The sequence below is a fragment of the Kluyveromyces marxianus genome, chromosome 3 (assembly GCF_001417885.1).
Source record: "Kluyveromyces marxianus DMKU3-1042 DNA, complete genome, chromosome 3".
Lineage (NCBI taxonomy): Eukaryota > Fungi > Ascomycota > Saccharomycetes > Saccharomycetales > Saccharomycetaceae > Kluyveromyces > Kluyveromyces marxianus.
In genome coordinates, this window is record NC_036027.1 from 1024223 (window position 1) to 1045103 (window position 20881).

At 38.2% G+C, this 20881-nt stretch overlaps 9 protein-coding genes and 2 non-coding genes across 11 annotated transcripts; 6 read left to right on the forward strand and 5 right to left on the reverse strand.

Annotated features, from left to right (window-relative positions):
* Positions 1-535: 535 nt before the first annotated feature.
* Positions 536-1858, forward strand: DSE3 (Dse3p; the record flags this gene model as incomplete). The annotated part of the gene is made up of 1 exon (XM_022818991.1): positions 536-1858. The coding sequence occupies one exon, from the start codon at positions 536-538 to the stop codon at positions 1856-1858; it is 1323 nt and encodes a 440-aa protein (XP_022675602.1).
* A 397-nt stretch (positions 1859-2255) lies between these two features.
* On the forward strand, positions 2256-2573 carry RBL2 (Rbl2p; the record flags this gene model as incomplete). Its single annotated transcript, XM_022818992.1, has 1 exon — positions 2256-2573. The coding sequence occupies one exon, from the start codon at positions 2256-2258 to the stop codon at positions 2571-2573; it is 318 nt and encodes a 105-aa protein (XP_022675603.1).
* Positions 2574-2918: 345 nt separating this feature from the next.
* Positions 2919-2991, reverse strand: KLMA_R316. The gene has a single exon. It is a non-coding gene; the product is annotated as a tRNA-Val (tRNA).
* A 368-nt stretch (positions 2992-3359) lies between these two features.
* KLMA_30473 (uncharacterized protein) lies at positions 3360-4571 on the forward strand (the record flags this gene model as incomplete). Its single annotated transcript, XM_022818993.1, has 1 exon — positions 3360-4571. The coding sequence occupies one exon, from the start codon at positions 3360-3362 to the stop codon at positions 4569-4571; it is 1212 nt and encodes a 403-aa protein (XP_022675604.1).
* Positions 4572-4712: 141 nt separating this feature from the next.
* Positions 4713-8354, reverse strand: NET1 (nucleolar protein NET1; the record flags this gene model as incomplete). Its single annotated transcript, XM_022818994.1, has 1 exon — positions 4713-8354. The coding sequence occupies one exon, from the start codon at positions 8352-8354 to the stop codon at positions 4713-4715; it is 3642 nt and encodes a 1213-aa protein (XP_022675605.1).
* A 413-nt stretch (positions 8355-8767) lies between these two features.
* Positions 8768-9673, reverse strand: FPT1 (chromatin-associated RNAPIII regulator FPT1; the record flags this gene model as incomplete). Its single annotated transcript, XM_022818995.1, has 1 exon — positions 8768-9673. The coding sequence occupies one exon, from the start codon at positions 9671-9673 to the stop codon at positions 8768-8770; it is 906 nt and encodes a 301-aa protein (XP_022675606.1).
* A 426-nt stretch (positions 9674-10099) lies between these two features.
* KLMA_R317 lies at positions 10100-10172 on the reverse strand. The gene has a single exon. It is a non-coding gene; the product is annotated as a tRNA-Ala (tRNA).
* A 354-nt stretch (positions 10173-10526) lies between these two features.
* SPO22 (Spo22p) lies at positions 10527-13477 on the forward strand (the record flags this gene model as incomplete). Its single annotated transcript, XM_022818997.1, has 2 exons — positions 10527-10575; positions 10707-13477. 2 exons carry the CDS (start codon positions 10527-10529, stop codon positions 13475-13477), a joined length of 2820 nt encoding a protein of 939 aa, XP_022675607.1.
* Positions 13478-14338: 861 nt separating this feature from the next.
* Positions 14339-15751, forward strand: SER3 (D-3-phosphoglycerate dehydrogenase 1; the record flags this gene model as incomplete). Its single annotated transcript, XM_022818998.1, has 1 exon — positions 14339-15751. The coding sequence occupies one exon, from the start codon at positions 14339-14341 to the stop codon at positions 15749-15751; it is 1413 nt and encodes a 470-aa protein (XP_022675608.1).
* Positions 15752-16083: 332 nt separating this feature from the next.
* On the forward strand, positions 16084-18888 carry RPN2 (proteasome regulatory particle base subunit RPN2; the record flags this gene model as incomplete). The annotated part of the gene is made up of 1 exon (XM_022818999.1): positions 16084-18888. The coding sequence occupies one exon, from the start codon at positions 16084-16086 to the stop codon at positions 18886-18888; it is 2805 nt and encodes a 934-aa protein (XP_022675609.1).
* Positions 18889-19067: 179 nt separating this feature from the next.
* On the reverse strand, positions 19068-20744 carry UTP7 (Utp7p; the record flags this gene model as incomplete). The annotated part of the gene is made up of 1 exon (XM_022819000.1): positions 19068-20744. The coding sequence occupies one exon, from the start codon at positions 20742-20744 to the stop codon at positions 19068-19070; it is 1677 nt and encodes a 558-aa protein (XP_022675610.1).
* Between the last annotated feature and the right edge of the window lie 137 nt (positions 20745-20881).

Sequence of the window (20881 nt, forward strand, 5' to 3'; positions counted from 1 at the left end):
GGTTGGTTTTTTTTCTCTTGCATGCATATGCGGGAATACAGAGAAAGAAGATGCTTAAAGGACGATTTTCATGCAGAGATACGATCGGGTTTATTTACAATGCTGGTTATATAGAGGAGGGTGAAGTTGATGAAAAGGAAGAGAAGTGCAGTTTGTGTAGGTGCTTGCATCAGTGGAGCGGGCTGAAACGGTTGGAGATCGTGGGGCCTAGGGTGTGGTGGTGAATGATCTGAAACACGAAGGGCGAATGTAGGTATAGTTTTATTGTTTTTGTTTGTTTTGAGTTTATGATCCGGTTTATGCTGGTCATGTCAGTATCATGCAGATTTTAGTGATCGGTATATATAGAGCTAATGGATGGTGGTTTGTACTTCCAGGTTTGGTACCTTGATGTGACGTATGTGTGTGGGTATGCTTATATTACCAATTCCCTGTTGCTTAGGGTTTTTTACGTAGACGAAGAGAGCAGCTCATCGCAAGCAAGCAAACAGACAAACATACAAACAGATAGGATCCCTCGCATTGATACGACGAAATGGGTCGACATTTCCGTGGTCAAAGAATCTCGTCGGATATCGATTTCGTGCGTCCAAGCTCTATGATCCTTACCGGTGAGGATCTCGCAAATATTCCGGACGCATTTGAGCAACTGAGACTAAGAGATGAGAGTAGTGGTGGTAAAAGCGGAGGTAAGTCCTACGGAGCTTTGCAAGGCAATGGTCTGGGCACCAGGCTGTCTCGCAAGTTTGGTGGGACCATTAAGCTGAAAAAAAGACTGAGCTCTGTTCCTGAGCTACTGTTACATGAGATTAGTAAGGACAAGGACGTCCCCCCACTGCCAGCATCAACGCCAACGATGGATCCTAAGGTTCTCAAAAAGCGCGCAACATATTCGATGAATCGTCCATTGCCACCAGTGGAGGAGATTGCCGAACTTCAACAAAATGGTATATTGAGAAAACCCAATAGGTATCACAGCAACGTCAGGAACTTTTCTTCTCCCTTGTCGCAGCCTCCTATCTGTGGTTTCAAGAGACAGCAAAGTTCTCTGGTAATGTCGGCCACGACTGAAATTGCGGCCAACCCTAAAGCTGCTCAGGCCCTCGAAAACTTGCAAAAAAACACATTTGCCGCTACTAGAGATGATATCGGTAGAAGGCCCTTTCTTAGATATCGCGAAAATAAGAATAAAAGCGACGTTTTACTGGAAGAAATCGTGAACTTATATGCCACAACCGGCCAAGAGGATATCAATGCAAGACCAGAGTTGAAGCAGAAAATTGATGACTTCATCGACACTATTCACGAGTCATTGCAAACCCATAAAACTTCCAGGATTGAAAAAACCAAGCGCCGTGACATAACACCCATTATAGTCAAGGAGGAGTATATTAAAGACCCTATCACCGAAGTAACAATACCACAATCTCCTGAATTGAGACCGGCCAGTATACTAGAGGCAAATATCTCAAGCCCAGAGTATAACACATCTGGAGGCTCAGATCCAAGCAGCGGGGGTGAAGAATTCTCGGATTTGGATTCGATCCCTGCCGGTATTAGATCACCAACTAGCTGCAGTGATGAATCCTTCTACAGTTGTGCAGAAGAACCGACTAAAGAATTGGGAGACATTCCAGACTTAGGTTGGCAGCCAAATTACTCCTCAATTAATGTTAAGTTCTCTTCTGTCGTTCCCAAAGTTGTTGACGTAACGGACTTGTTTGGCTTCAGTGATGGAGAAAGTGAGAGTTCAAACAGTCCGGTTGAAACAAATCAAGAAGAATATATTGATATGTCTGAATCAGGGCTAGTTAAAGTGATTGACGATACAAGCAGTAGCATTTACTCACAATATTGAACCAGAAATCGTTCTAAGAAGAAAAAAAATCTATCAACAAGAACTCTATCGATGCATTTAAAATACGCAGCTCTTAAATAATTTTAAATAATTTAAATAATAATACCCCCATGATTCATATTTGCAAAGCATCCCATAATATGTTATAGCTTTTTGCGTGTTGGTTTTCTTCTTCCCTTAAAGTTATGGTTTAATTGATATATTTTTTAGCATGCTATATGTTTGTTTTTCTGTATTTAAATCCGCGTTATAGAAAAACCTGTAAAAAGTTAAATCATATTTAACAATCTATTTACAAATAAATAAAAGTAATACTTGGCAGTTGCTAGCAAAATATTACAGACAAGTACCAATTGTACAGCTTCCTGGAAAATAACTTAACCATTTAAACAGCACAATGGCACCTACTCAACTTGAAATCAAAGAAAGAGCACTTAAAAGACTATGCAAAGAAGAAAAGTTCTACCAGAAAGAACTAGAAGATCAGAAAGAACACGTAAAAAAGTTAGAAGCTGATCCATCCGTTGATTCATATGACTTAAAAAAACAAATTGAGGTACAACAAGACACTGAGAGGCTACTTCCAGAACTCTATAAAAAGATCAGAGAATTCAGGGATGATCTTGAGAAGTTCTTAGAGTCTTACGAGGGAACAGAAGATTTGGAACCAGCCAAAGCTGCTATAGCGGAAGCAGATATTTTGCTAAGTAAATGATTAAATAATTAAATATGTGGAAATACATTAATCTTTTTATATTTTTGCAGTTCGTTGTCGCTATAATTTATAGTCATCTCGTTAGTTCAAACAAGACTTCTTGAAGTGAAAACCAACTTTCAGTCTTCAAACTAAAAATGAAAATCAGTGGAAGAAGGTAAACGACTTCATGTTATATATGAATTGAATAGTAATGGAAATAACCAAAAACAGCTCAACAGAAAACAAACAAAATACGTTAAGACCTGAACTCCTAGCAGAACCATAACTGCCAAATATTTATTATCTGTGGAGATCTTATATTCTAAAACCAAAAAAAATATAACTTAAAAGTTAAAAAGAAGATGTTCTAACTGAGGTTCGAACTCAGGACCTTTGCCGTGTGAAGGCAACGTGATAGCCACTACACTATTAGAACTACCTTATGGGAAAAAGAAAAATAGAGTACAACTAGAATGGTAAGATCTGTGACCTTTTCTAAACACTTAATTCCATATAGACAGTTCCCACCCACCATAAGGTCACAATTATAATGTCTTTAGAAGACCACTGTCGTTCATCATCTTCCTAAGCCCTCTCTCTAAAGCGGCATATTTCCGTAATTTGTTCTTCTTTGCACAGGCACGTGAGATGACTCCGATTATTCCCACATGCATATTTAGCCTCTCTAGGGGCTCGAGCATTATTTAGAATTTATACTTTTCGATCTATACACATGAACAGGACAACCATCAGGGAAATTATACGCGAAAACCAACAACCGACCGGTTGTTCTAGCGACCTAGCATGATTACAACAAATGGCAGCCTTTCGTTTCTGCAGTTGTCTTGGACAACTTTTCAATCGGTCTTTGTTGTATTCGTTATCTGCCTATGTGGATTCCTTTGCTCCTGTAGTGGTCTTTTACCCAAGGATGGCCAGAAAATTATATCAATGTTAAACGTGAACTTACTAACCCCATGCTTAATTTTCAGCAAGCTTGCAAGGTCTTTATCATTAGCAAAATTGATCCAATTATTTATCATTCCAGTGTTCTATTCAGTATTGATTGGGGTTTCGTACTTAAGTGGGTGTTTGGTATCCAGCCTATTTGGCTTAGACTTAGATGAGACTCATTTTGTCATTGGTACTGCAGTATTTCCTAATAGCAACTCTCTACCAGTCTCACTAATGATGTCATTGGCATATTCCTTACCTCAACTGAAGTGGCCGGAGATTCCTGATGATAACGGCGATAATATCGCGTCAAGAGGCATTCTCTATTTACTCATGTTCCAACAGATAGATCAGACTCTCAGATGGTCGTGGGGTGTGCACAAACTGTTAAGGTGGTCTGGAGAAGCAGAGGAGAGTATAACAATTACAGAGCAGAGCTCTTTTAGTACGACAATTTTGGATTCTGATACTACTCGCACAAAATTTGCTAAATTCTCAAGCCACCTAAGGTACCATTGGGATAACTTAGTTTCTTATATGAATCCTCCCCTCTACGCAATATTTTTTTCCGTTGTTGCAGCATCCATCCAACCGCTGAAAGAAGCACTATTCGAAGGCTCTGGATTTTTACATAACACTTTAACAATGGCAGTGGATCAAATGGCGGATGTTTCTATTCCCTTGATTTTGATCGTTTTAGGTGCCAATTTTGGTCCTTCAAATTCCACATCATCAATGGCAACCCATAATTCTAAAAATATGGTATTTGCATCAATTCTTTCAAGAATGATTTTGCCCGCCATCATTCTACTTCCGCTAATTGCATTGACGGTAAAAAATTGTAAAATAAGCATATTGACCGATCCTGCCTTTTTATTAGTTTCCTTTTTGCTAACTACTTCACCTCCAGCAATTCAATTGACACAGCTCACACAAATCAACGAATTCTTCGAATTTGAAATTGTTAAAGTGTTATTTTGGGGGTATGTCGTGATGACTCTGCCCATGACGATAGCCATGGTATCAATATCCTTGACAGTGTTGGAATGGGCCAATCAATAGGCCTATGAAGTTTGAATTGGGAACTCAGCAAATTATTTTACAGATTACATATAATTACGGTAAAGAATTACTAGCTTAGACACTTAAATCACTCATCTCATGTACATTTTTTATTGTGTAAACAATAAACCATATTAGAAATCATTTCCTCTTCAAATCCTTTATTAAAGAGCTGAAACCGCTATCCATCTTCTTCTTTCCTAGTGCCTTGGAAGCAGACTTAGCATTGATGAAATTGGAACCTGAATCATCATCCGAAGAATCGCTACTATCACTATCATCATCACTGTCCGAGGAAATTTCTTCATCGTCATTGCCTTCATCACTGGAACTAGAACTTTCTGGCTCAGGAACCGCTTTCGACGTAGGTTTTTCTTTTACTTCAGGAACGCCTCTGGAAACTAAATCAGATAGAGAACTTAGTGAATTTCTTGCAAGTGATTGCCTGGTAGTTTTGACAGAATTACGAGGGGGGGAGACAAGAACAGTGTTATCATTGCTTTTGCCTGCGGGAGACGCATAGTCCATTATCTTAGTTACAGGAACTTTTAATGGTGTAGCAGTTTTCTGCTGGGTTGATTGAGGAGCATCGCGCAATTCAGACGTGTCCTTTTCTAAGTTCTTTTTGGATATAGATCCAACAACTCCTCTTGGCGTATCTACAATACCTCTACGGATTTTCTTACTCATGGAAGCCTCGTCTTCTGATGAAGATGAAGATGAAGATGAGTCACCGGAGTCAGAAGATTCTTCTGTTTCAGAAACCGAACTAGAGGTACTAGTGGATTTGGAAGATAGTTGAAGCTTGACAGGATTTACGGCTATTTTGTTGATTACTTCATTGGCAGAGCTTTTTCCACCAGCAAATTTACTCCGCAATTCATCTAATTTCGAAACCTGTGATGAAGAGCCTGACACTTCGGCCTTTTTTCCATTGTCTATATCTTTTTTATCAGTATCGGAAGCCGGACTCGAGCTTTGAGAGAGTTTTGGAGAGGTTTGACTAGACACAGAATTTACTCTGTGAAGAGCTGTAGACTCTTTTTTATCCTTTTTATTTTCTTGAGCCAATTTTCTACGAGCGATTTGTTCCTGTCTAGCTTTCTTTGCAGCTTCTCTTTCTGCTTTTTTACGTGCAGCCTCTTCTTGTTTAGCTTTTTTTGCAGCCTCTTTTGCAGCACGCTTTCTTTCCTGTTCTTCTTGTTTAGCTTTTCTGGCGGCCTCGCGTTGTAATCTTCTTTGCTCCGCTTCTTGTTTTCTTTTCAACATCGCAGGTGTCATCTTTCTTGACTTATTATCTGATTTATTGTCTGCTTCGGTATTACTAGCTTTCGACGAAGGATCAGTATTTTCCTTCTCTTGCGTATTTTGTGTTGAAGCAGGAGATTGCTTCTCACTCGCATCATCGGAGTCATCAATGAATTCAGGCGACACATAGTCTTTTCTATTACGTACTGGTGATGGGGAGAGTTGACGATCAATTTTTTCATGTAGCTCTTGAGAAGGTGCCGGTGTCGAAGCTTTTACTGATTGCACAGGTTTCAAATTAATTAATTTAGAAGGCGACATTTGATCTTTCTGTGAATTATCAAGTTCTATGTTTTTTCCAACAACCTTGTCTGATTTCTGCTGACTTGGTTTCGAAGATTCTGATAATTCGTTAGAACCTGTCGTCTCCTTCTGACCTAAATTATCATTAAGAACATCGCTTCTAGTAGCAGAATCATTGTGTGAGATATTGGTATTATCATCTTGAGTTTCTTCCAATGGGACTACAACCGGTTTTAATGGATGAACATTTAGTTTTTTCAAATCAACCTCATCTACATTACCAGTACTATGGTCCGTCTCGATACCACTTTCCGAATCCGAATCCTCGCCAGATTGTGCAGAAGAAGATGATGACGAAGACTCTAATGGCTTACGAGAAGTTCCAGCTGAAATGAATTGGGCAGCTTTCTGAGCAGCGTGTCTTGGGATTTTCGATGGAAGAATGTTCCTTGGATCAGGTTCGCTATTATCGATATCTTTGTTAAGAACTGTAAGATATGGTTTTCTAGAACGTTTATTTATATCATTTTCTTGTAGAGCACTGCCTACCCTTTTGAATCCTGGAGGAATATCCATTTTGCTTCCCTTAAGTATTTCTAAAAGGTCTGATTTATGAAAGCTGCCATCAGTACGTTCGGCTGGGCGAATACGGACCGTGTCATTCGCTGCGTCATTTTCACTTTCTTCAGATTCAGACTCTGAATCGCTGAAACCATCTTTTCTGGTTGTGTTATTTGATATGTGATTGTTTTCAGTAATCAATTCCGATGCATTTTTCGCAAGTTTCTCTACTTTGGCCTCAAGTGAGCTTTTCCTCTGTGGTAACTCAGCTACTTTAACTTGCGTGACCTTGGAGTGATCGAGAGGACTTTTCTTTGTAGGTGACCCATTATCATCTGCGATTGAAGAAGGGGCACGTCCCTGTGAGCTTAAAGGCATAAGATCCTTGGGCTTGCCGCTTTCGACAACACGCGTGTTTATTTCATTTGTTCCGCTGTCCGAGCTTGAAGAATCATCAATTTCTGGAACATAAGGTTTCTTCATTGGGATTTTAGCTGATTTTGGTGGCAAGAGGCCAGCAGCAGGTGATGACAGACCTTCGTGCATGGTTCTTTCCATTTCAGAAATCCTTGGTTCTGGTATACGTAGCATACCAGAAGTAATTCTTTGGTTAGTGACAACAGGAGTAGAATTTATACGCAACAGACCTTGATTCTGTTGTTGCTGTTGAGGTAATGAAATATTTCCAGCTTTATTAGGTGTTTCAACCATGTTGATTGGCTTCATTGGAGTCCCAGATGGTAGTCGTTGTTGTTTTGATTTACTTGGGTCTACAGTTTCTGATTTTGATACAGCATCATCGTATCCATTAATATTCAAACGTTTTTGACCAATGCTAGAACTGATTCTAATTGGAGGTGATTGTGGAACTGTTGGAGGAGGTAAAATGGATTTATCTCCAAGTTCATCTTCTCCATAATCATCATCTTCATAGTCTGAATTCACTTGCTTTTGGTTTCTTTGACTTGGAGGAGGATATATTTGGTGAGCCAATGGTGTCGATATTCTTAGCGCAGAATTTTTCAGTACTTGAGATCTTCTTTTGGCGACAGTTACTGGTTGATCCAAGACATTTCCGGTTGACGATATGGAAGACAAAGCAGCCGCTGGGGCAGCGCTGTTACCATTATTTAGTTTCCTTCTCTTAGTTGAATATAATGATTCCGTTCTGGAAGCGCTATTATCTAAGTCCACATCATTGCGCAAAATAACACGAACTGTGTTAAACACGTTGAAGACATCTTTCACGATAAAATCTGGGTCTAAATCGCACTCATCAACATCTTGCAATGTGTCAATTTCTAACTCAGGCGGTAAATTCGGATATATCTTGTTACACTTATCCAAGATTTCCTGTGAAAGCTGATACAATGTATTCGTTGGTTTTGTGAATATGAGAAACTTCTTGAGCTTTGGCCTAGTAATATGAGAGGTCATAAAACTAGAAACATATGCTGTGTTTGTAGACACATTGGGATCCAAGCCTACACTCTGACCCCCAAAATTATTAACAGATTGTGAACCATGGGGTACTTGTTGTTGCTGCTGTTGTAATTGCTGCTGCTGTGGTGGCAGAATCAGCTGAGAAGAGTCAGATGAAATCGATGGAAGCCCATAATTAAAGCTCCTATTCACACTAGCAGGCACTAGTATAATTTGCAATTTGAACATTGCTGATAAGATGGCACCTGAAAATTTTTATCTTCTTTCAGAAAATGCTCCTAGTGGTCTGTTTTTGCCCTATATCCAACGCAAACCGTTTTGTGAATCACTGTTTGTCGAAACTACACACACTCTTCGCTACTTTTGTTTTGTTTGAGAAGGTTTTAATTTCCATATGTTTTACTGAAATCGTTCCAGTTTTCACGAAATACAGGTTTCGTCAGAAACGGCAGGTTGTAAGCATTGTCGTAAAATGTGATCATGGATGTAGAAGGAAGTAGAGAGTAAATGAATGCTATGTAGTAGAATTTTGTGATTAGTTTTATGAATATATATACATACATATATATATATATAGCGAATAATTTGATTTCACGCTTTCGATTCTGAAGGACTTATTTATTGATTAATTCTGTAATATGTTATTTGATCGACATTCTGCGGCTCTTCTTCTTGGTTGGCTTTTCGACCTGGCCAGCAGGATTTCTTTTGTTAGAGTTACTTCTCACTTTTGTCAATGGTGGGAGTTTCAACGATCTGGTAGATGGTTGTTTTTCAGTGTCATATGTTTCGAAGTTTTCTGCCATTGATTGAAAGAAGCTATTGAAGTTAGATTGTAATTGCGTAGACGGCATATGGGTATAGTCTGACTCAACTGACGTAGCTCTTGTAGGTTTTGTTGAAGTAGATGATGGAGATGACACGTTGCTTTCCTGTTGATGCATTTTAGCATCATAAGACAGCAATGTATTTTCCAGCGCTATCTTGTTCGAATGAACCATACATTTAAGTAAAGTGAGCGCTATAGCAGTTTTCAGCTGGTGTCGATCGATTTCGCTGCTGCTTTTTTCAAAATCATCTATGAACTTAGAAAGTTCTACAGCAACCATTTGCCAGTCAAGAGCTTTTGCCTTTTTGATATTGAATTCCTTTAGTGAATTCAATATCTCTTCTTTATGTTTAAAGTTCTTGAAAGCATCCAGCAGCGCAACAGGAAATTCTACAGGTCCATTATTCCCATAAAGTGTTGCTATAGCGCCACTCAATTTCCACTCATAGCTGGTCCTCCAAAGCGAGTATCGATCCTCACCTTCACAATATTCTAAGATGTAAAAAGGTTTACCGTAATCTTCAGAATCATCATGTTGAGAACTAGACCTAATCTTCAGATTGCCTGTAATCGTCTCCACAACACCTAGCTGCAACTGGAATATATCTTGCATTCTGTGCAAGTATTCTATGATATCTTCAATTCGCGGCACATCCTTTATTCTGGTAAGCTCAATCTTGGCCTTATTTTCTCCAGCGTATACGTAAATTTTGTCCATAGTGACTGCGTAGAATAGTTTTAATATTAGTGAGCAGTTTAATTGATACGCAAAAGCTATTCCTTTCAAGTGTTTTTGTGGGGTGTATAAACTTTAAGTATGTGGAACGTGTCTGTTTTCTGTATGTTGTTATATTTTAGATTTTAAATAATATATGTATTATATATATATTTATTTTCACAATTAGTTAGTATTAGATAAATTAATATGCAAACCGGTGTAATCACTTACAGTAGAATAAAGTTCATATTAGCCAGGATGATTCATACTTTTATTAATAGCAGATGCTAGAAAAACAAAGAAAACTTAATTTACTAGAAAGCCCCAACGCTATTGGCAGTGGCAACCAGTCAACTACTAGTTCTTCAGAGTTAGCCAGAGTATGAGAGGCAAAAAAAGCCCAATGGACAATTCCCAAAAAATAAATGGACGAGTCCGGAGTCGAACCGAAGACCTCTCCCATGCTAAGGGAGCGCGCTACCAACTACGCCACACGCCCGTAATTGTTGTTAAGGAAAGTAAAACGACAAATATGCTGAAGCGACGAAGTCATCATATTGATTATCCTAAGCTGTGTTAATATTATATTATTTTCAAAACACATTAATATTTTCTTTGAAGCAGTTCGGCGGCTATTCTTAGCTGGTGGCGGTAAAATCGAGAGAAAGTAGTAATATTTTTTTAGCCAACTAATTGAAAGTGAGTTTTTGAAGTACCAGTGTTGTTAAAAAAGCGAAGAAATAACTCGACTAATTACATGGATAGTTTTTATGTAGTTTGCCCCACAATTCATAGAAGCCTATCTTCTAAGTTATATTGATAAGAAGACTAAGCATAATAAATTATTTATCACATGAACGACATATCTTCAGCTTTCAAAGTAAATATTGGGGAGTTTACAGGTATGTGTATAAACAATCCGTCACAGTGGTACTTTAAAGAAAAAGCTTACTAACTTACGGAACTCTGTATATATTAATAGAAACTACCACTTGGATTGCTACTAAAATAGGATCCCTAAAAACGTTTCAAGAGAATGACCTAGTAGATATTTCGGCCAAAATCCAATCCATTCTACCACTTATTACAAAATACGACAAAACCTTCAGAAGTGCCAAAGTAGCACTAGAAGAAGATGTCCTTCTTTCTTTAGAAAATGGGGCTACAAATTTATGGAATGCGGTGATCATTTGTGGCAAACAAGATTCCGATGAAACACTTAAACAAACCTTGTTCGATTGCAAATATTTCTCTTGTCTTCTACTTGGATTGCATGAGGCATTGATCGATGATCCAATCTGCAAGGTGAGAGTATTCAAATGTTTGATAGCCACAACAAAATACTCCATTGACCAGAAACTTCCCTCAAATTTACACGAAAAGATACAAAAACACTGTGATGGCTACTTCGAGAGAGTTGAAATATATTTTAATGGAATGAAAAACGTTTCTAAGAGGATAATTGAGGAATATCGAAGAGCAAAGATCGAAATGTATGTTTTATATGCCCAGGATGCCCTTTCAGAGACTGATTTTAAAATGGCCAAGTTTTACGAGCAAAAAGCACAAATAGAAGAAAACATATCCAGTTTAGATGCTAACACAATTACTGATATCTGCCGAACTATTTATAATTCGGCTTTTACTGTATTTGAAGCTAAATCAGCGGAGACAGATTTTACCGAATTGATTTGGATTTTAAAGCGTTTGCTAAGTTACCTTAAAATGAACATCAAAGGCCTCTCTGCAAACACAGATTACCCAAATCTAAAGTATACAATTAATTTATTCTTGGTAAATTTGGCTATTGAGGATAGTACTAAGAAGGACCTATGCCAAGAATACATTAAGGAACTTATCAATGAATATCACCAAAAAATTGAACCTTACAAATTAGCAGTAAAGTTTCATGAGCTACATAACCCAGGCGATTTTGAACATATCGAAGAAATTTTGATGCATATGTTTACCGTGGTAAATGTTGTGGCTAATTTTGATTCTGTAATATCCTTCATCAATCATCAAGCCAAACTGGATACAAAGTCTGCCCTTAGGTGTTTGGATTATATTTTCTACAATAAAATAAATGCTGAAAAGGATACAAATGCCCTAGAGTTATACTTGACGTCGAGGGTTTATGTAGTGTCACAATCTGGAACTATGAGTAATGACGAAAAGGTAAAAGACTTATCTAAGGTCATTCAAAGCATAGAGAAGATAATGGTAAAAAGCCTTTCTAGAACATGCATCACTGGCACAATAACAATGTTGTTCAACAAAGGTAAGCTTCTTTTCAAAGCAGGGAAACAAAGGGAAAGTGTGGAATGGTTCAAGCTAGCTTTGAATGATACCATATCAGCCGGATATATCGATAAGGGTAAAATTCAAAGAGCTCTACAATTTGCATATATCGATTTGGATGAATTCACAAAAGTTGAAAATGTATTTAATGAGATGTCTCACACAGACCAACGAAATGCCCTTTCACAATTAAATATGTTCAGGGTTTTCACACATAAAAACGACTTAGAGGCTGTCAAAACCTGTCTTTCTAACCTAAAGGAGTCTAATGATGAAAAATCAATTGATAGTCTAATATTAGCGGTTTCAGAATGCGAAAGATCTACAGATGCAGCTGTATTTGGTATGTTGTGCATGTTTGAGAAAATACAACGTGTAGGGAAGGAAAGTATTAGCAGTAGGGGAAGCTCTATTATATGCTCTCTCAGATATACAACTCAAATGATTCTTAAGATGACGGAAAAAGAAGACGTCCAAATGTTTTCCAAGTATCTACCGCTTCTTCATGAATTATTAGGCAGTGGGATAGATTTTATTAAGACAGCAAAAGTCCTTAATACATTATCTGGAAAAGTAGAGAAGTCAAAAATTTATGATGAGACAATCTCTATTGATGATATAGAGTGGTTTGCTTCAAGCTGTTATAATTTAGCCCGGAAATTCTTAGGCAGTGAATTAACTACGGAAATTGAAACACTTATCACAGATTGTAAAGCATATCTCGACTTAGTTCCGAAAGAAGATCTTCAACAAAATCAAAATCTCTATTATCAGTACTGGGAGATCAGAACTGAGATTTTGGCACTTATTCATTTAGGAGAAAATACAGAGTGGATTGCACTACAACAGCGATGTGTGGAAGTATTACACAGCAGCAAAACTTTTTTTATTTCCTGTGAAAAGGCTTTACCCTCAGGATTATCTATCAATGATGTTAGAATGGCCGAGAAGGAGATTCTATTACGTTCTTTCGAGGCAGCATTGAATACTTCTGACATAAAACTCTTGCTCCAAATATTGGATGGTTCTTCAAACAAAGATGATATGAATTTGGATGAAGGTTTCTTCACATCTTTTCAGAACTTTGAGAACGTTGCATCTGACGCCTTTGTCACACTTTTCTTAAAAACCATTATCCAACGGAATATTGATAATACATCACTCTCTAATGATACTTTGAGTCAATGGATTAGAGCTCTATTACAGTATTCCAGTAAAGAATACCAGCAAGAAAGCCTTCTAATATTGAAACAATTTGAAGGTAGAGTTAAACACGTCAAAGATATTACATCAACAGAGATAGAGTGGCTCACTACTGTTATTTGGAATCAGGGCATCTCTCATATGATCACAAATGATAAAAACCAGGGAATAACCTGGTGCAAAAAGGCATTTGAAATTTCCCAATTAAGTCCCAATGATGCTCTGCAGAATCAACTTGAAAAATTCTGGACTGACATATGCTCTTCTTTAGACCTAAAAAATGTTGTGTTAAGTGACTAAACCAATTCACTGACAAAAAACCTGCTAACTTTGTCTTTTAAACCGTCGTCAACTCACGTGCTTTTAAAATACTGTCATAAATGTCAGAAAAAAAAAAGGTGGAAGATTTGTGCTTGCTAGCAAGATGTATTGTACAAGAGAACACAAGTAAAACATGCGCCTTGACCAGTCTGTCTTAGTGTGATGTGTGGGTGCTTGACTTGTAAATTTTCTCTTTTTCTTTTTTTATATGTTGACTTGGCCTAAGAGTAAAAAGCAGGCAAAAAGGTAACCGTGCGTAATGATAGATCGATACCCATCCCCGGAGATATATCTCCGCAAGTGTATTTCCGGATAAGTATCTCCATCAAGAAGTCCCTGTTGCCGTGTTATTGACGCGTATGAGCTCAAGATGGCTCATTTCGGACTTCATGGAAGATGATTCACTAGATATAGGAACCTACTATACTTAAGGATTAGGGTTTTCAAGATTTCTGAGCTACCTCTGACACCTATAGAGCCCTTTAACCAGGTTATGGCAAAGGGACGCATATTAGGGTATAATAGCCTGTGAAAATTTTTTTTCCATTATTAGGAGGAAAAAGGAAATTGCTTAATATATTTTGAGAAGAAATTGGCCATGCTGGTAGGAATGTGGCATAATGAGTGTGTGAAATTGAAATTAAGCGTGATGAGTAATTTCCAATGTCTCAGTCATTTTTGAACTGTCAGTTAGAATATATATAGAGGGGTCATCTCTTAACAAGTTCAAAAGCGCTTAACTCTATTATAGCTGTTTGCAATTAGTGATATAACTTTTTAACTCTACTCATTTAAGTTTGACCATCAGACAAACAGAAACTGCTTAATATTACATACAATATGGCATTCGGTCAACAAATTAACAACCTACAAGAATCTTTCGAAGCCGCAATGAACTTGTCCAATTCCCCAGGCGCCGTCTCTACCTCGCCTACACAATCCTTCATGAACACTCTACCTCACAGATTGAGTGCTGCAAAGCAACAAAAAGCTCTAAAACCCTTCTCTACCGGTGACATCAAGATTCTATTGCTAGAAAATGTGAATCAAACCGCCATCGAAATATTCAACAAGCAGGGCTACCAAGTTGAATTCCACAAGTCCTCTTTGCCAGAAGCTGAATTGATCGAAAAGATAAAGGATGTACATGCTATTGGTATTAGATCAAAGACCAAATTGACCGCAGAAGTTTTGAAGCACGCAAAGAACTTAGTGGTTATTGGCTGTTTCTGTATTGGTACAAACCAAGTTGATCTTGATTTTGCTGCCAAGCAAGGTATCTCTGTGTTCAACTCCCCATTCTCAAATTCTAGATCCGTTGCAGAATTGGTTATCGCTGAGATTATTACTCTTGCTAGACAATTGGGTGATAGATCTATCGAACTACATACTGGTACCTGGAACAAGGTCTCTGCAAAATGTTGGGAAGTTAGAGGTAAAACCCTTGGTATTATTGGTTATGGTCATATTGGTTCTCAATTGTCTGTTTTGGCGGAAGCTCTTGGTATGAATGTGTTATACTACGATATCGTTACCATCATGAGTCTAGGTACCGCTAAACAAGTTTCAACCTTGAACGAACTTCTAAATAAGTCTGACTTTGTGACATGCCATGTTCCTGCAACTCCTGAAACCAAGAACCTGCTTTCTGGTCCTCAATTTGCCGCCATGAAGGATGGTGCCTATGTTATCAATGCTTCTAGAGGTACTGTTGTGGATATCCCAGCTTTAATTCAAGCAATGAAAGCAGGTAAAATCGCAGGTGCAGCTTTGGATGTGTATCCAAACGAACCAGCCAAGAATGGTGCTGGTGCTTTCAGCGATGACCTAAATCCATGGACCAGTGAATTAGTCTCTCTACCTAACGTTATCTTGACCCCACACATCGGTGGCTCTACAGAGGAAGCACAAAGCTCAATTGGTATTGAAGTTGCTACCGCTTTGACCAAGTATATTAACGAAGGTAACACTGTTGGTGCTGTTAACTTCCCTGAAGTTTCTTTGAGAGCTCTAGATCTAGATCAAGAGAACACCGTCCGTGTTCTATATATCCATCAAAATGTTCCTGGTGTTTTGAAAACTGTTAACAACATTTTATCTAACCACAATATTGAAAAACAATTCTCTGATTCCAATGGTGACATCGCTTATTTGATGGCTGATATCTCTAACGTCAACCAAAGCGACATCAAGCAAATTTACGACGAATTAAACGATACCAGTTACAAGATCTCTATTAGACTACTATATTAATTGTGAAGTTGGATGTGACAGGATAAAAGACCTAATTAATTAAATAAAAAGTATAGAACTACAATAATCTTCGTTTGCCCTTCGACAGGCGTCACTGAAGGTTTCCAATGAGTCTAACCCCACAACGAAGGCTTGAAGACGTTTGGTATTTTAATATATATCACTCCAAACGAAACCTCTTTATGCTCCAATATTTTGACGGTGGCAAACTTTTAATTTAAATAATAGTTGCGTATATAAAAAAGGTACTCTACTTACAGCTTTAATCTATTACAAAAGACACAACAAGAGAGGACCCCAAAGGCATTGAATAGTTGTGTAGAGGCTTAAAGATGTCCGTAACTTCTGCATTGCCTCTTTTGGCTTTATTGAAAGAAAACGATAACAGTATAAAAGCATATGCATTAAATTCGATAAAGGATGTTGTGGACCAGCAATGGTCTGAGATATCAAATGAGATTACAGAGATCGAAGCTTTATATGACGATGCTACATTTCCTGACCGCAAATTAGCAGCAATTGTTGCATCAAAGGTGTACTATAATCTTGGTGAGTACGAACTTGCAGTGAAGTATGCATTGGCAGCTGAAGACTATTTGAATTTTGATGAGCAATCCCAATATGTTGAAACTATTGTATCTCATAGTATTCAAATGTATATTGGACTAGCATCTCAACAATATGAATCTAGTAAAGACGTTAAAATTGATCCTCATTTGGTATCAATCTTCGAAAGAATGCTCCAAAAGTGTGTTTCTGCTGGGGAATTCAAACTTGCATTAGGTATCGCGTTGGAGAGCTACAGATTAGATGTGGTCGAAAAGCTATTGACAATGCAGGATACTTCTGCAAATGCTCTTAAATTGTGCTCCTACACGTTGACTGTTTCTACCACGGCACTGACTAACACTCATTTTAAGATCAGCGTGTTAAAGAAATTGTACGATATTGTTATCAACATGACTTCTCCAGACTACTTTATCATTTCTAAAATAATAGTACAACTAAACGAGCCAGAGTATGCCAAGGGGTTGTTTTCAAAGCTTAACGCAACCAAGTCGAATGATATCTCTTACCAAATTGCTTTCGATTTGGTAAATTCAGCATCTCAAGGGTTATTGAGAGACCTATTGGCTTCTTTGGACCCTTCAGTCTACGACCCTAAACTATTAGATATTCTTTCAGGCATACCGACCTGTGACCTACAAAACACTTTCCTATTTGAAAACCAAAACATCGATATTGCACTATTGAACAAGATGAAGTCATCATTGGATGGTAAGTTTTCTCTTTTCCATACTGCCGTTAGTGTCTCAAACGCCTTTATGCATGCTGGAACAACTGATGACAGCTTCATTAGACAAAACTTGCCTTGGTTAGGAAAAGCTCAAAATTGGGCCAAATTTACTGCTACTGCTTCCTTAGGTGTTATCCATCAAGGGAACTTATCAGACGGAAGAAAAATTATGGAACCTTATTTACCGGGGAATGGTTCGAAGTCTAGATATATCAAGGGTGGTTCATTATACGGTCTAGGTTTGATCTTTGCCGGATATGGTAAAGAAACTACAGATTACTTAAAGGAACAAATCCAAACAAATAGTTCGTCAGTTGGCGAGGAAGATGTAGACGTCTTATTGCATGGTGCTTGCTTAGGTATTGGTTTATCTGGTATGGGATCTAATGACTTAGATGTTTATGAATTGCTAAAGGAGGTTTTGTATGGTGACTCGGCCAAATCAGGTGACGCCGCTGCTTTAGCAATGGGTTTGATATTGCTCGGATCGGGTAACGAATCTGCCATCCAAGATTTGTTAACATATGCGGAAGAAACTCAACATGGGAACATCACAAGAAGTTTGTCTGTTGCTCTAGCTTTAATCAACTATGGAAGAGAAGAATTAGCAGATGATTTAATCGACAGATTGTTAGGAAGTGAAAATGCTCTGCTAAGATATGGTGGTGCCTTCACAATTGCGTTGGCCCATGCCGGTACAGGGAACAACAAATCAATTAAAAAGCTACTTCACATTGCTGTATCTGATTCTGATGATGATGTCAGGAGAGCAGCAGTGACTGCTCTAGGGTTTGTATTAATTCGTGATTATACAACTGTCCCTAGGATCGTTGAGCTTTTGTCAGAATCGCATAACGCTCATGTGCGTTGCGGTACAGCATTTGCATTAGGTATATCATGCGCGGGTAGAGGATTGCAATCTGCAGTCGATGTCCTTGAACCGCTCTTGAAGGATCCTGTGGATTATGTCCGCCAAGCAGCTATGATTGCAACTGCCATGATCTTAATTCAACAAACCGAGAAAACCAATCCAAAAGTTAAGGCTGTGAATGAACAATTCATCAGCGTTATCAGTAATAAACACCAAGAAGGATTAGCTAAGTTTGGTGCATGTGTGGCTCAAGGTATAATGAATGCTGGTGGAAGGAACGTTACTATTGAATTGGAAAATACCGAAATGGGGAGTTTGAACACCAAGGCAATCATTGGTCTAACAATGTTCTCTCAATTCTGGTATTGGTTCCCTCTATCTCACTTACTATCTCTTTCCTTTACACCAACTACCATAGTCGGATTGCGTTCGACAGACTTGGCAATTCCTAAATTCTCATTCAAATGTCATACTAAGGAGGGTATCTTTACATACCCACCAATGTTTGAGGAGGAGGTGGATAAGAAGATTGAAAAGTTCGCAGCCGCAGTTTTATCTACCACAACAAAGGCTAAGGCAAGAGCTAAAAAGGGTAAGAAGGCTGATCAAGAAAAGCAAAAGCAGAAGGATGCTGAAAAGAAACTGGAAGAGAAACAGGAACAAGAACAAGAAGACAAAAAGAAAGAAGAAAGTCAGCGTACCGATGATTATAAAGTCAAGTATACAGCAAATGGTTACGATATCCAGAATTTGAGCCGTGTTGTCCCTCAACAACTTAAATTCATATCATTCTCTAAGGATAGCCGTTTTGTTCCAATCAGAAAGTTCAGAGGAAACTCAGGTGTGATAATAATCGAGGACAAAACACCGGAGGAACCTATAGAATTAATAAAAACAGTCAGACAGGTTAAAGATGTGTATGCTCCATTACCAACACCATTCAAGGTCGAAGACTCTCTCGAGTTTTAATATAACTTGCAATTTTAATCGGTATAATGTTGGTCATATATACTTAGCTGAACTTGTAAGTAATCATAATATAAAGAAAATGATTTAGAGTTTGATACCGGTCATAGTTTTTTACTACTATTTTATATAATATGTGCAACAAAAACTAATATACTTCGGATGAAATGCAGACAATGGTGCTAAGAAAACCTAGACAAAGCTTCGTCAACAAGATCTCTATGGTCTTCCGCACGTTCACCTTTTCTAACTTCTTCTCTTCTTTGACGATTTTCCTTTTCCTTTTCAAGCTGCTTTTGGACTCTTAACTTTCTATCATCAACGACATTACGAGTCTTCTTCCGTAGGAATGCACGTAACCCAGAGTTCTTCCCCTTGACATCTGGTCTAACATCTGGAATATCCTTGTTTTGCTTGGCCTTATCTTGTTCTTTTTCAGTGAGAATAGCAAGATCCTTGGCATTTAGTCTAACTTGAGTAGCACGAGCATCCACATTACCAATAGTGTTTGGATTTAGAGTGATAGAGTCGGCAGGAAGCTTGTTCAATAGTGATCTGACTTCTTGTTCTTGTCTTTGCTTACTTGTTTCGTATGGGTTTACTTCTAGAGCATCATAATTAGCTTCACCTGCACCAGGTATGATCAAGTTAGTCATACCCTTTTGATGACCTACACCTAACAAGTCTTCAAACGGAACAAATTGAAGATTTTCGACCTTGTTTCCTGCAAATAAATGAGACATGTATGGTGTGTTTCTGTTTTGATAACCACTGGATGTGAAATACGGTCTGGCTGCCTTTCCTAACTTCAGAGCATCTTTCCATAGAGTAACATGAGGTCCTCTTGATAGGGCAAGTAGACCAGTATCTGAGATAGTGACGTTCGTTCCTGGAGTAGGTAAGTTTTCTATACTATGAATTTCCTTGAAATTTCTAATATCCCAAATCTTAAGGGATTTATCCGAGCCAGTAGTTGCCATATAGTAACCTTGTCTATCTACAGCAATACTAGTAATTGAACCTCTGGAAGATAATAATCTTACGAGTGGCGAAGGCATGGAAGGAGACCATAGTGTAACAGTACCGTTACTATGACCCAAATGAACGACAGCATTCCATGGGTTCTGGGTCATTGCAGTAGTTGGACCAAGCTTAGTTCTAATTTCTGATACTAGTTGTCCAGTAGAAACGTCCTGGTATTTTAAGAATCCGGTTTGACCCGCGGTTGCCAATAGATAATGGTAAGGTAAGTATTCCATGTGCTTTACTTCAATGTGCTGTTTCAAACGATGCAATTCTACACCTTCGTGATCATAAATGAATGTATATTTCTTTTGAGCCACTGCAAAGAATTGTTCGTTTTGCAAATATGTTGCTGCTTGTACAGTTTCACCCAAGTGGAGTTCTCCACGTAATTCACCTTTTCTCCAATCCAAAGATGCAACATGGCCTTTACGTCCAGCAATGAGTAAATGTGTACCATTCCTTGAATAGTTTACACGGTAGGGTCCAAATTCATTTAGTTTCAAATCCAATGCCTTGTTAGCTGTGGAAGCATCGACATGCTGCTTTATTTCACTTTGGGTAAACTTGAATGTCTTTTCCAACTCATGCTCAGCTTCCAAATAACCGCGTTCTTCAGGCAATAGATACTCAGTAGCAGCAGTTGATAGAACTGCTTCCTTGTACTTCTGATCAATACGTTTCAAGCCAGCCTTTAACTTTTTGTCCTTGACTTTCTTCAAATTCTTTTGCGACCACTTAGCGTCCTCATCGTTGCTTACTCTTTCAAACTTTTGTTGGTTCTCTCTAGGTTGCAACTCAGAATACTGGGTCTTTTTATGCGTTTTACCAGCCATATTTACCAGATTTACTTTGCTTAACTGATACAATATGCGACTCTGGAACACTCAATCGCTATAAATCTATAACTATTTCTCTCATGTCCTCATTTCATCTCATCTCATCTCATCTCCTCTGATATTCTTAGCTCATC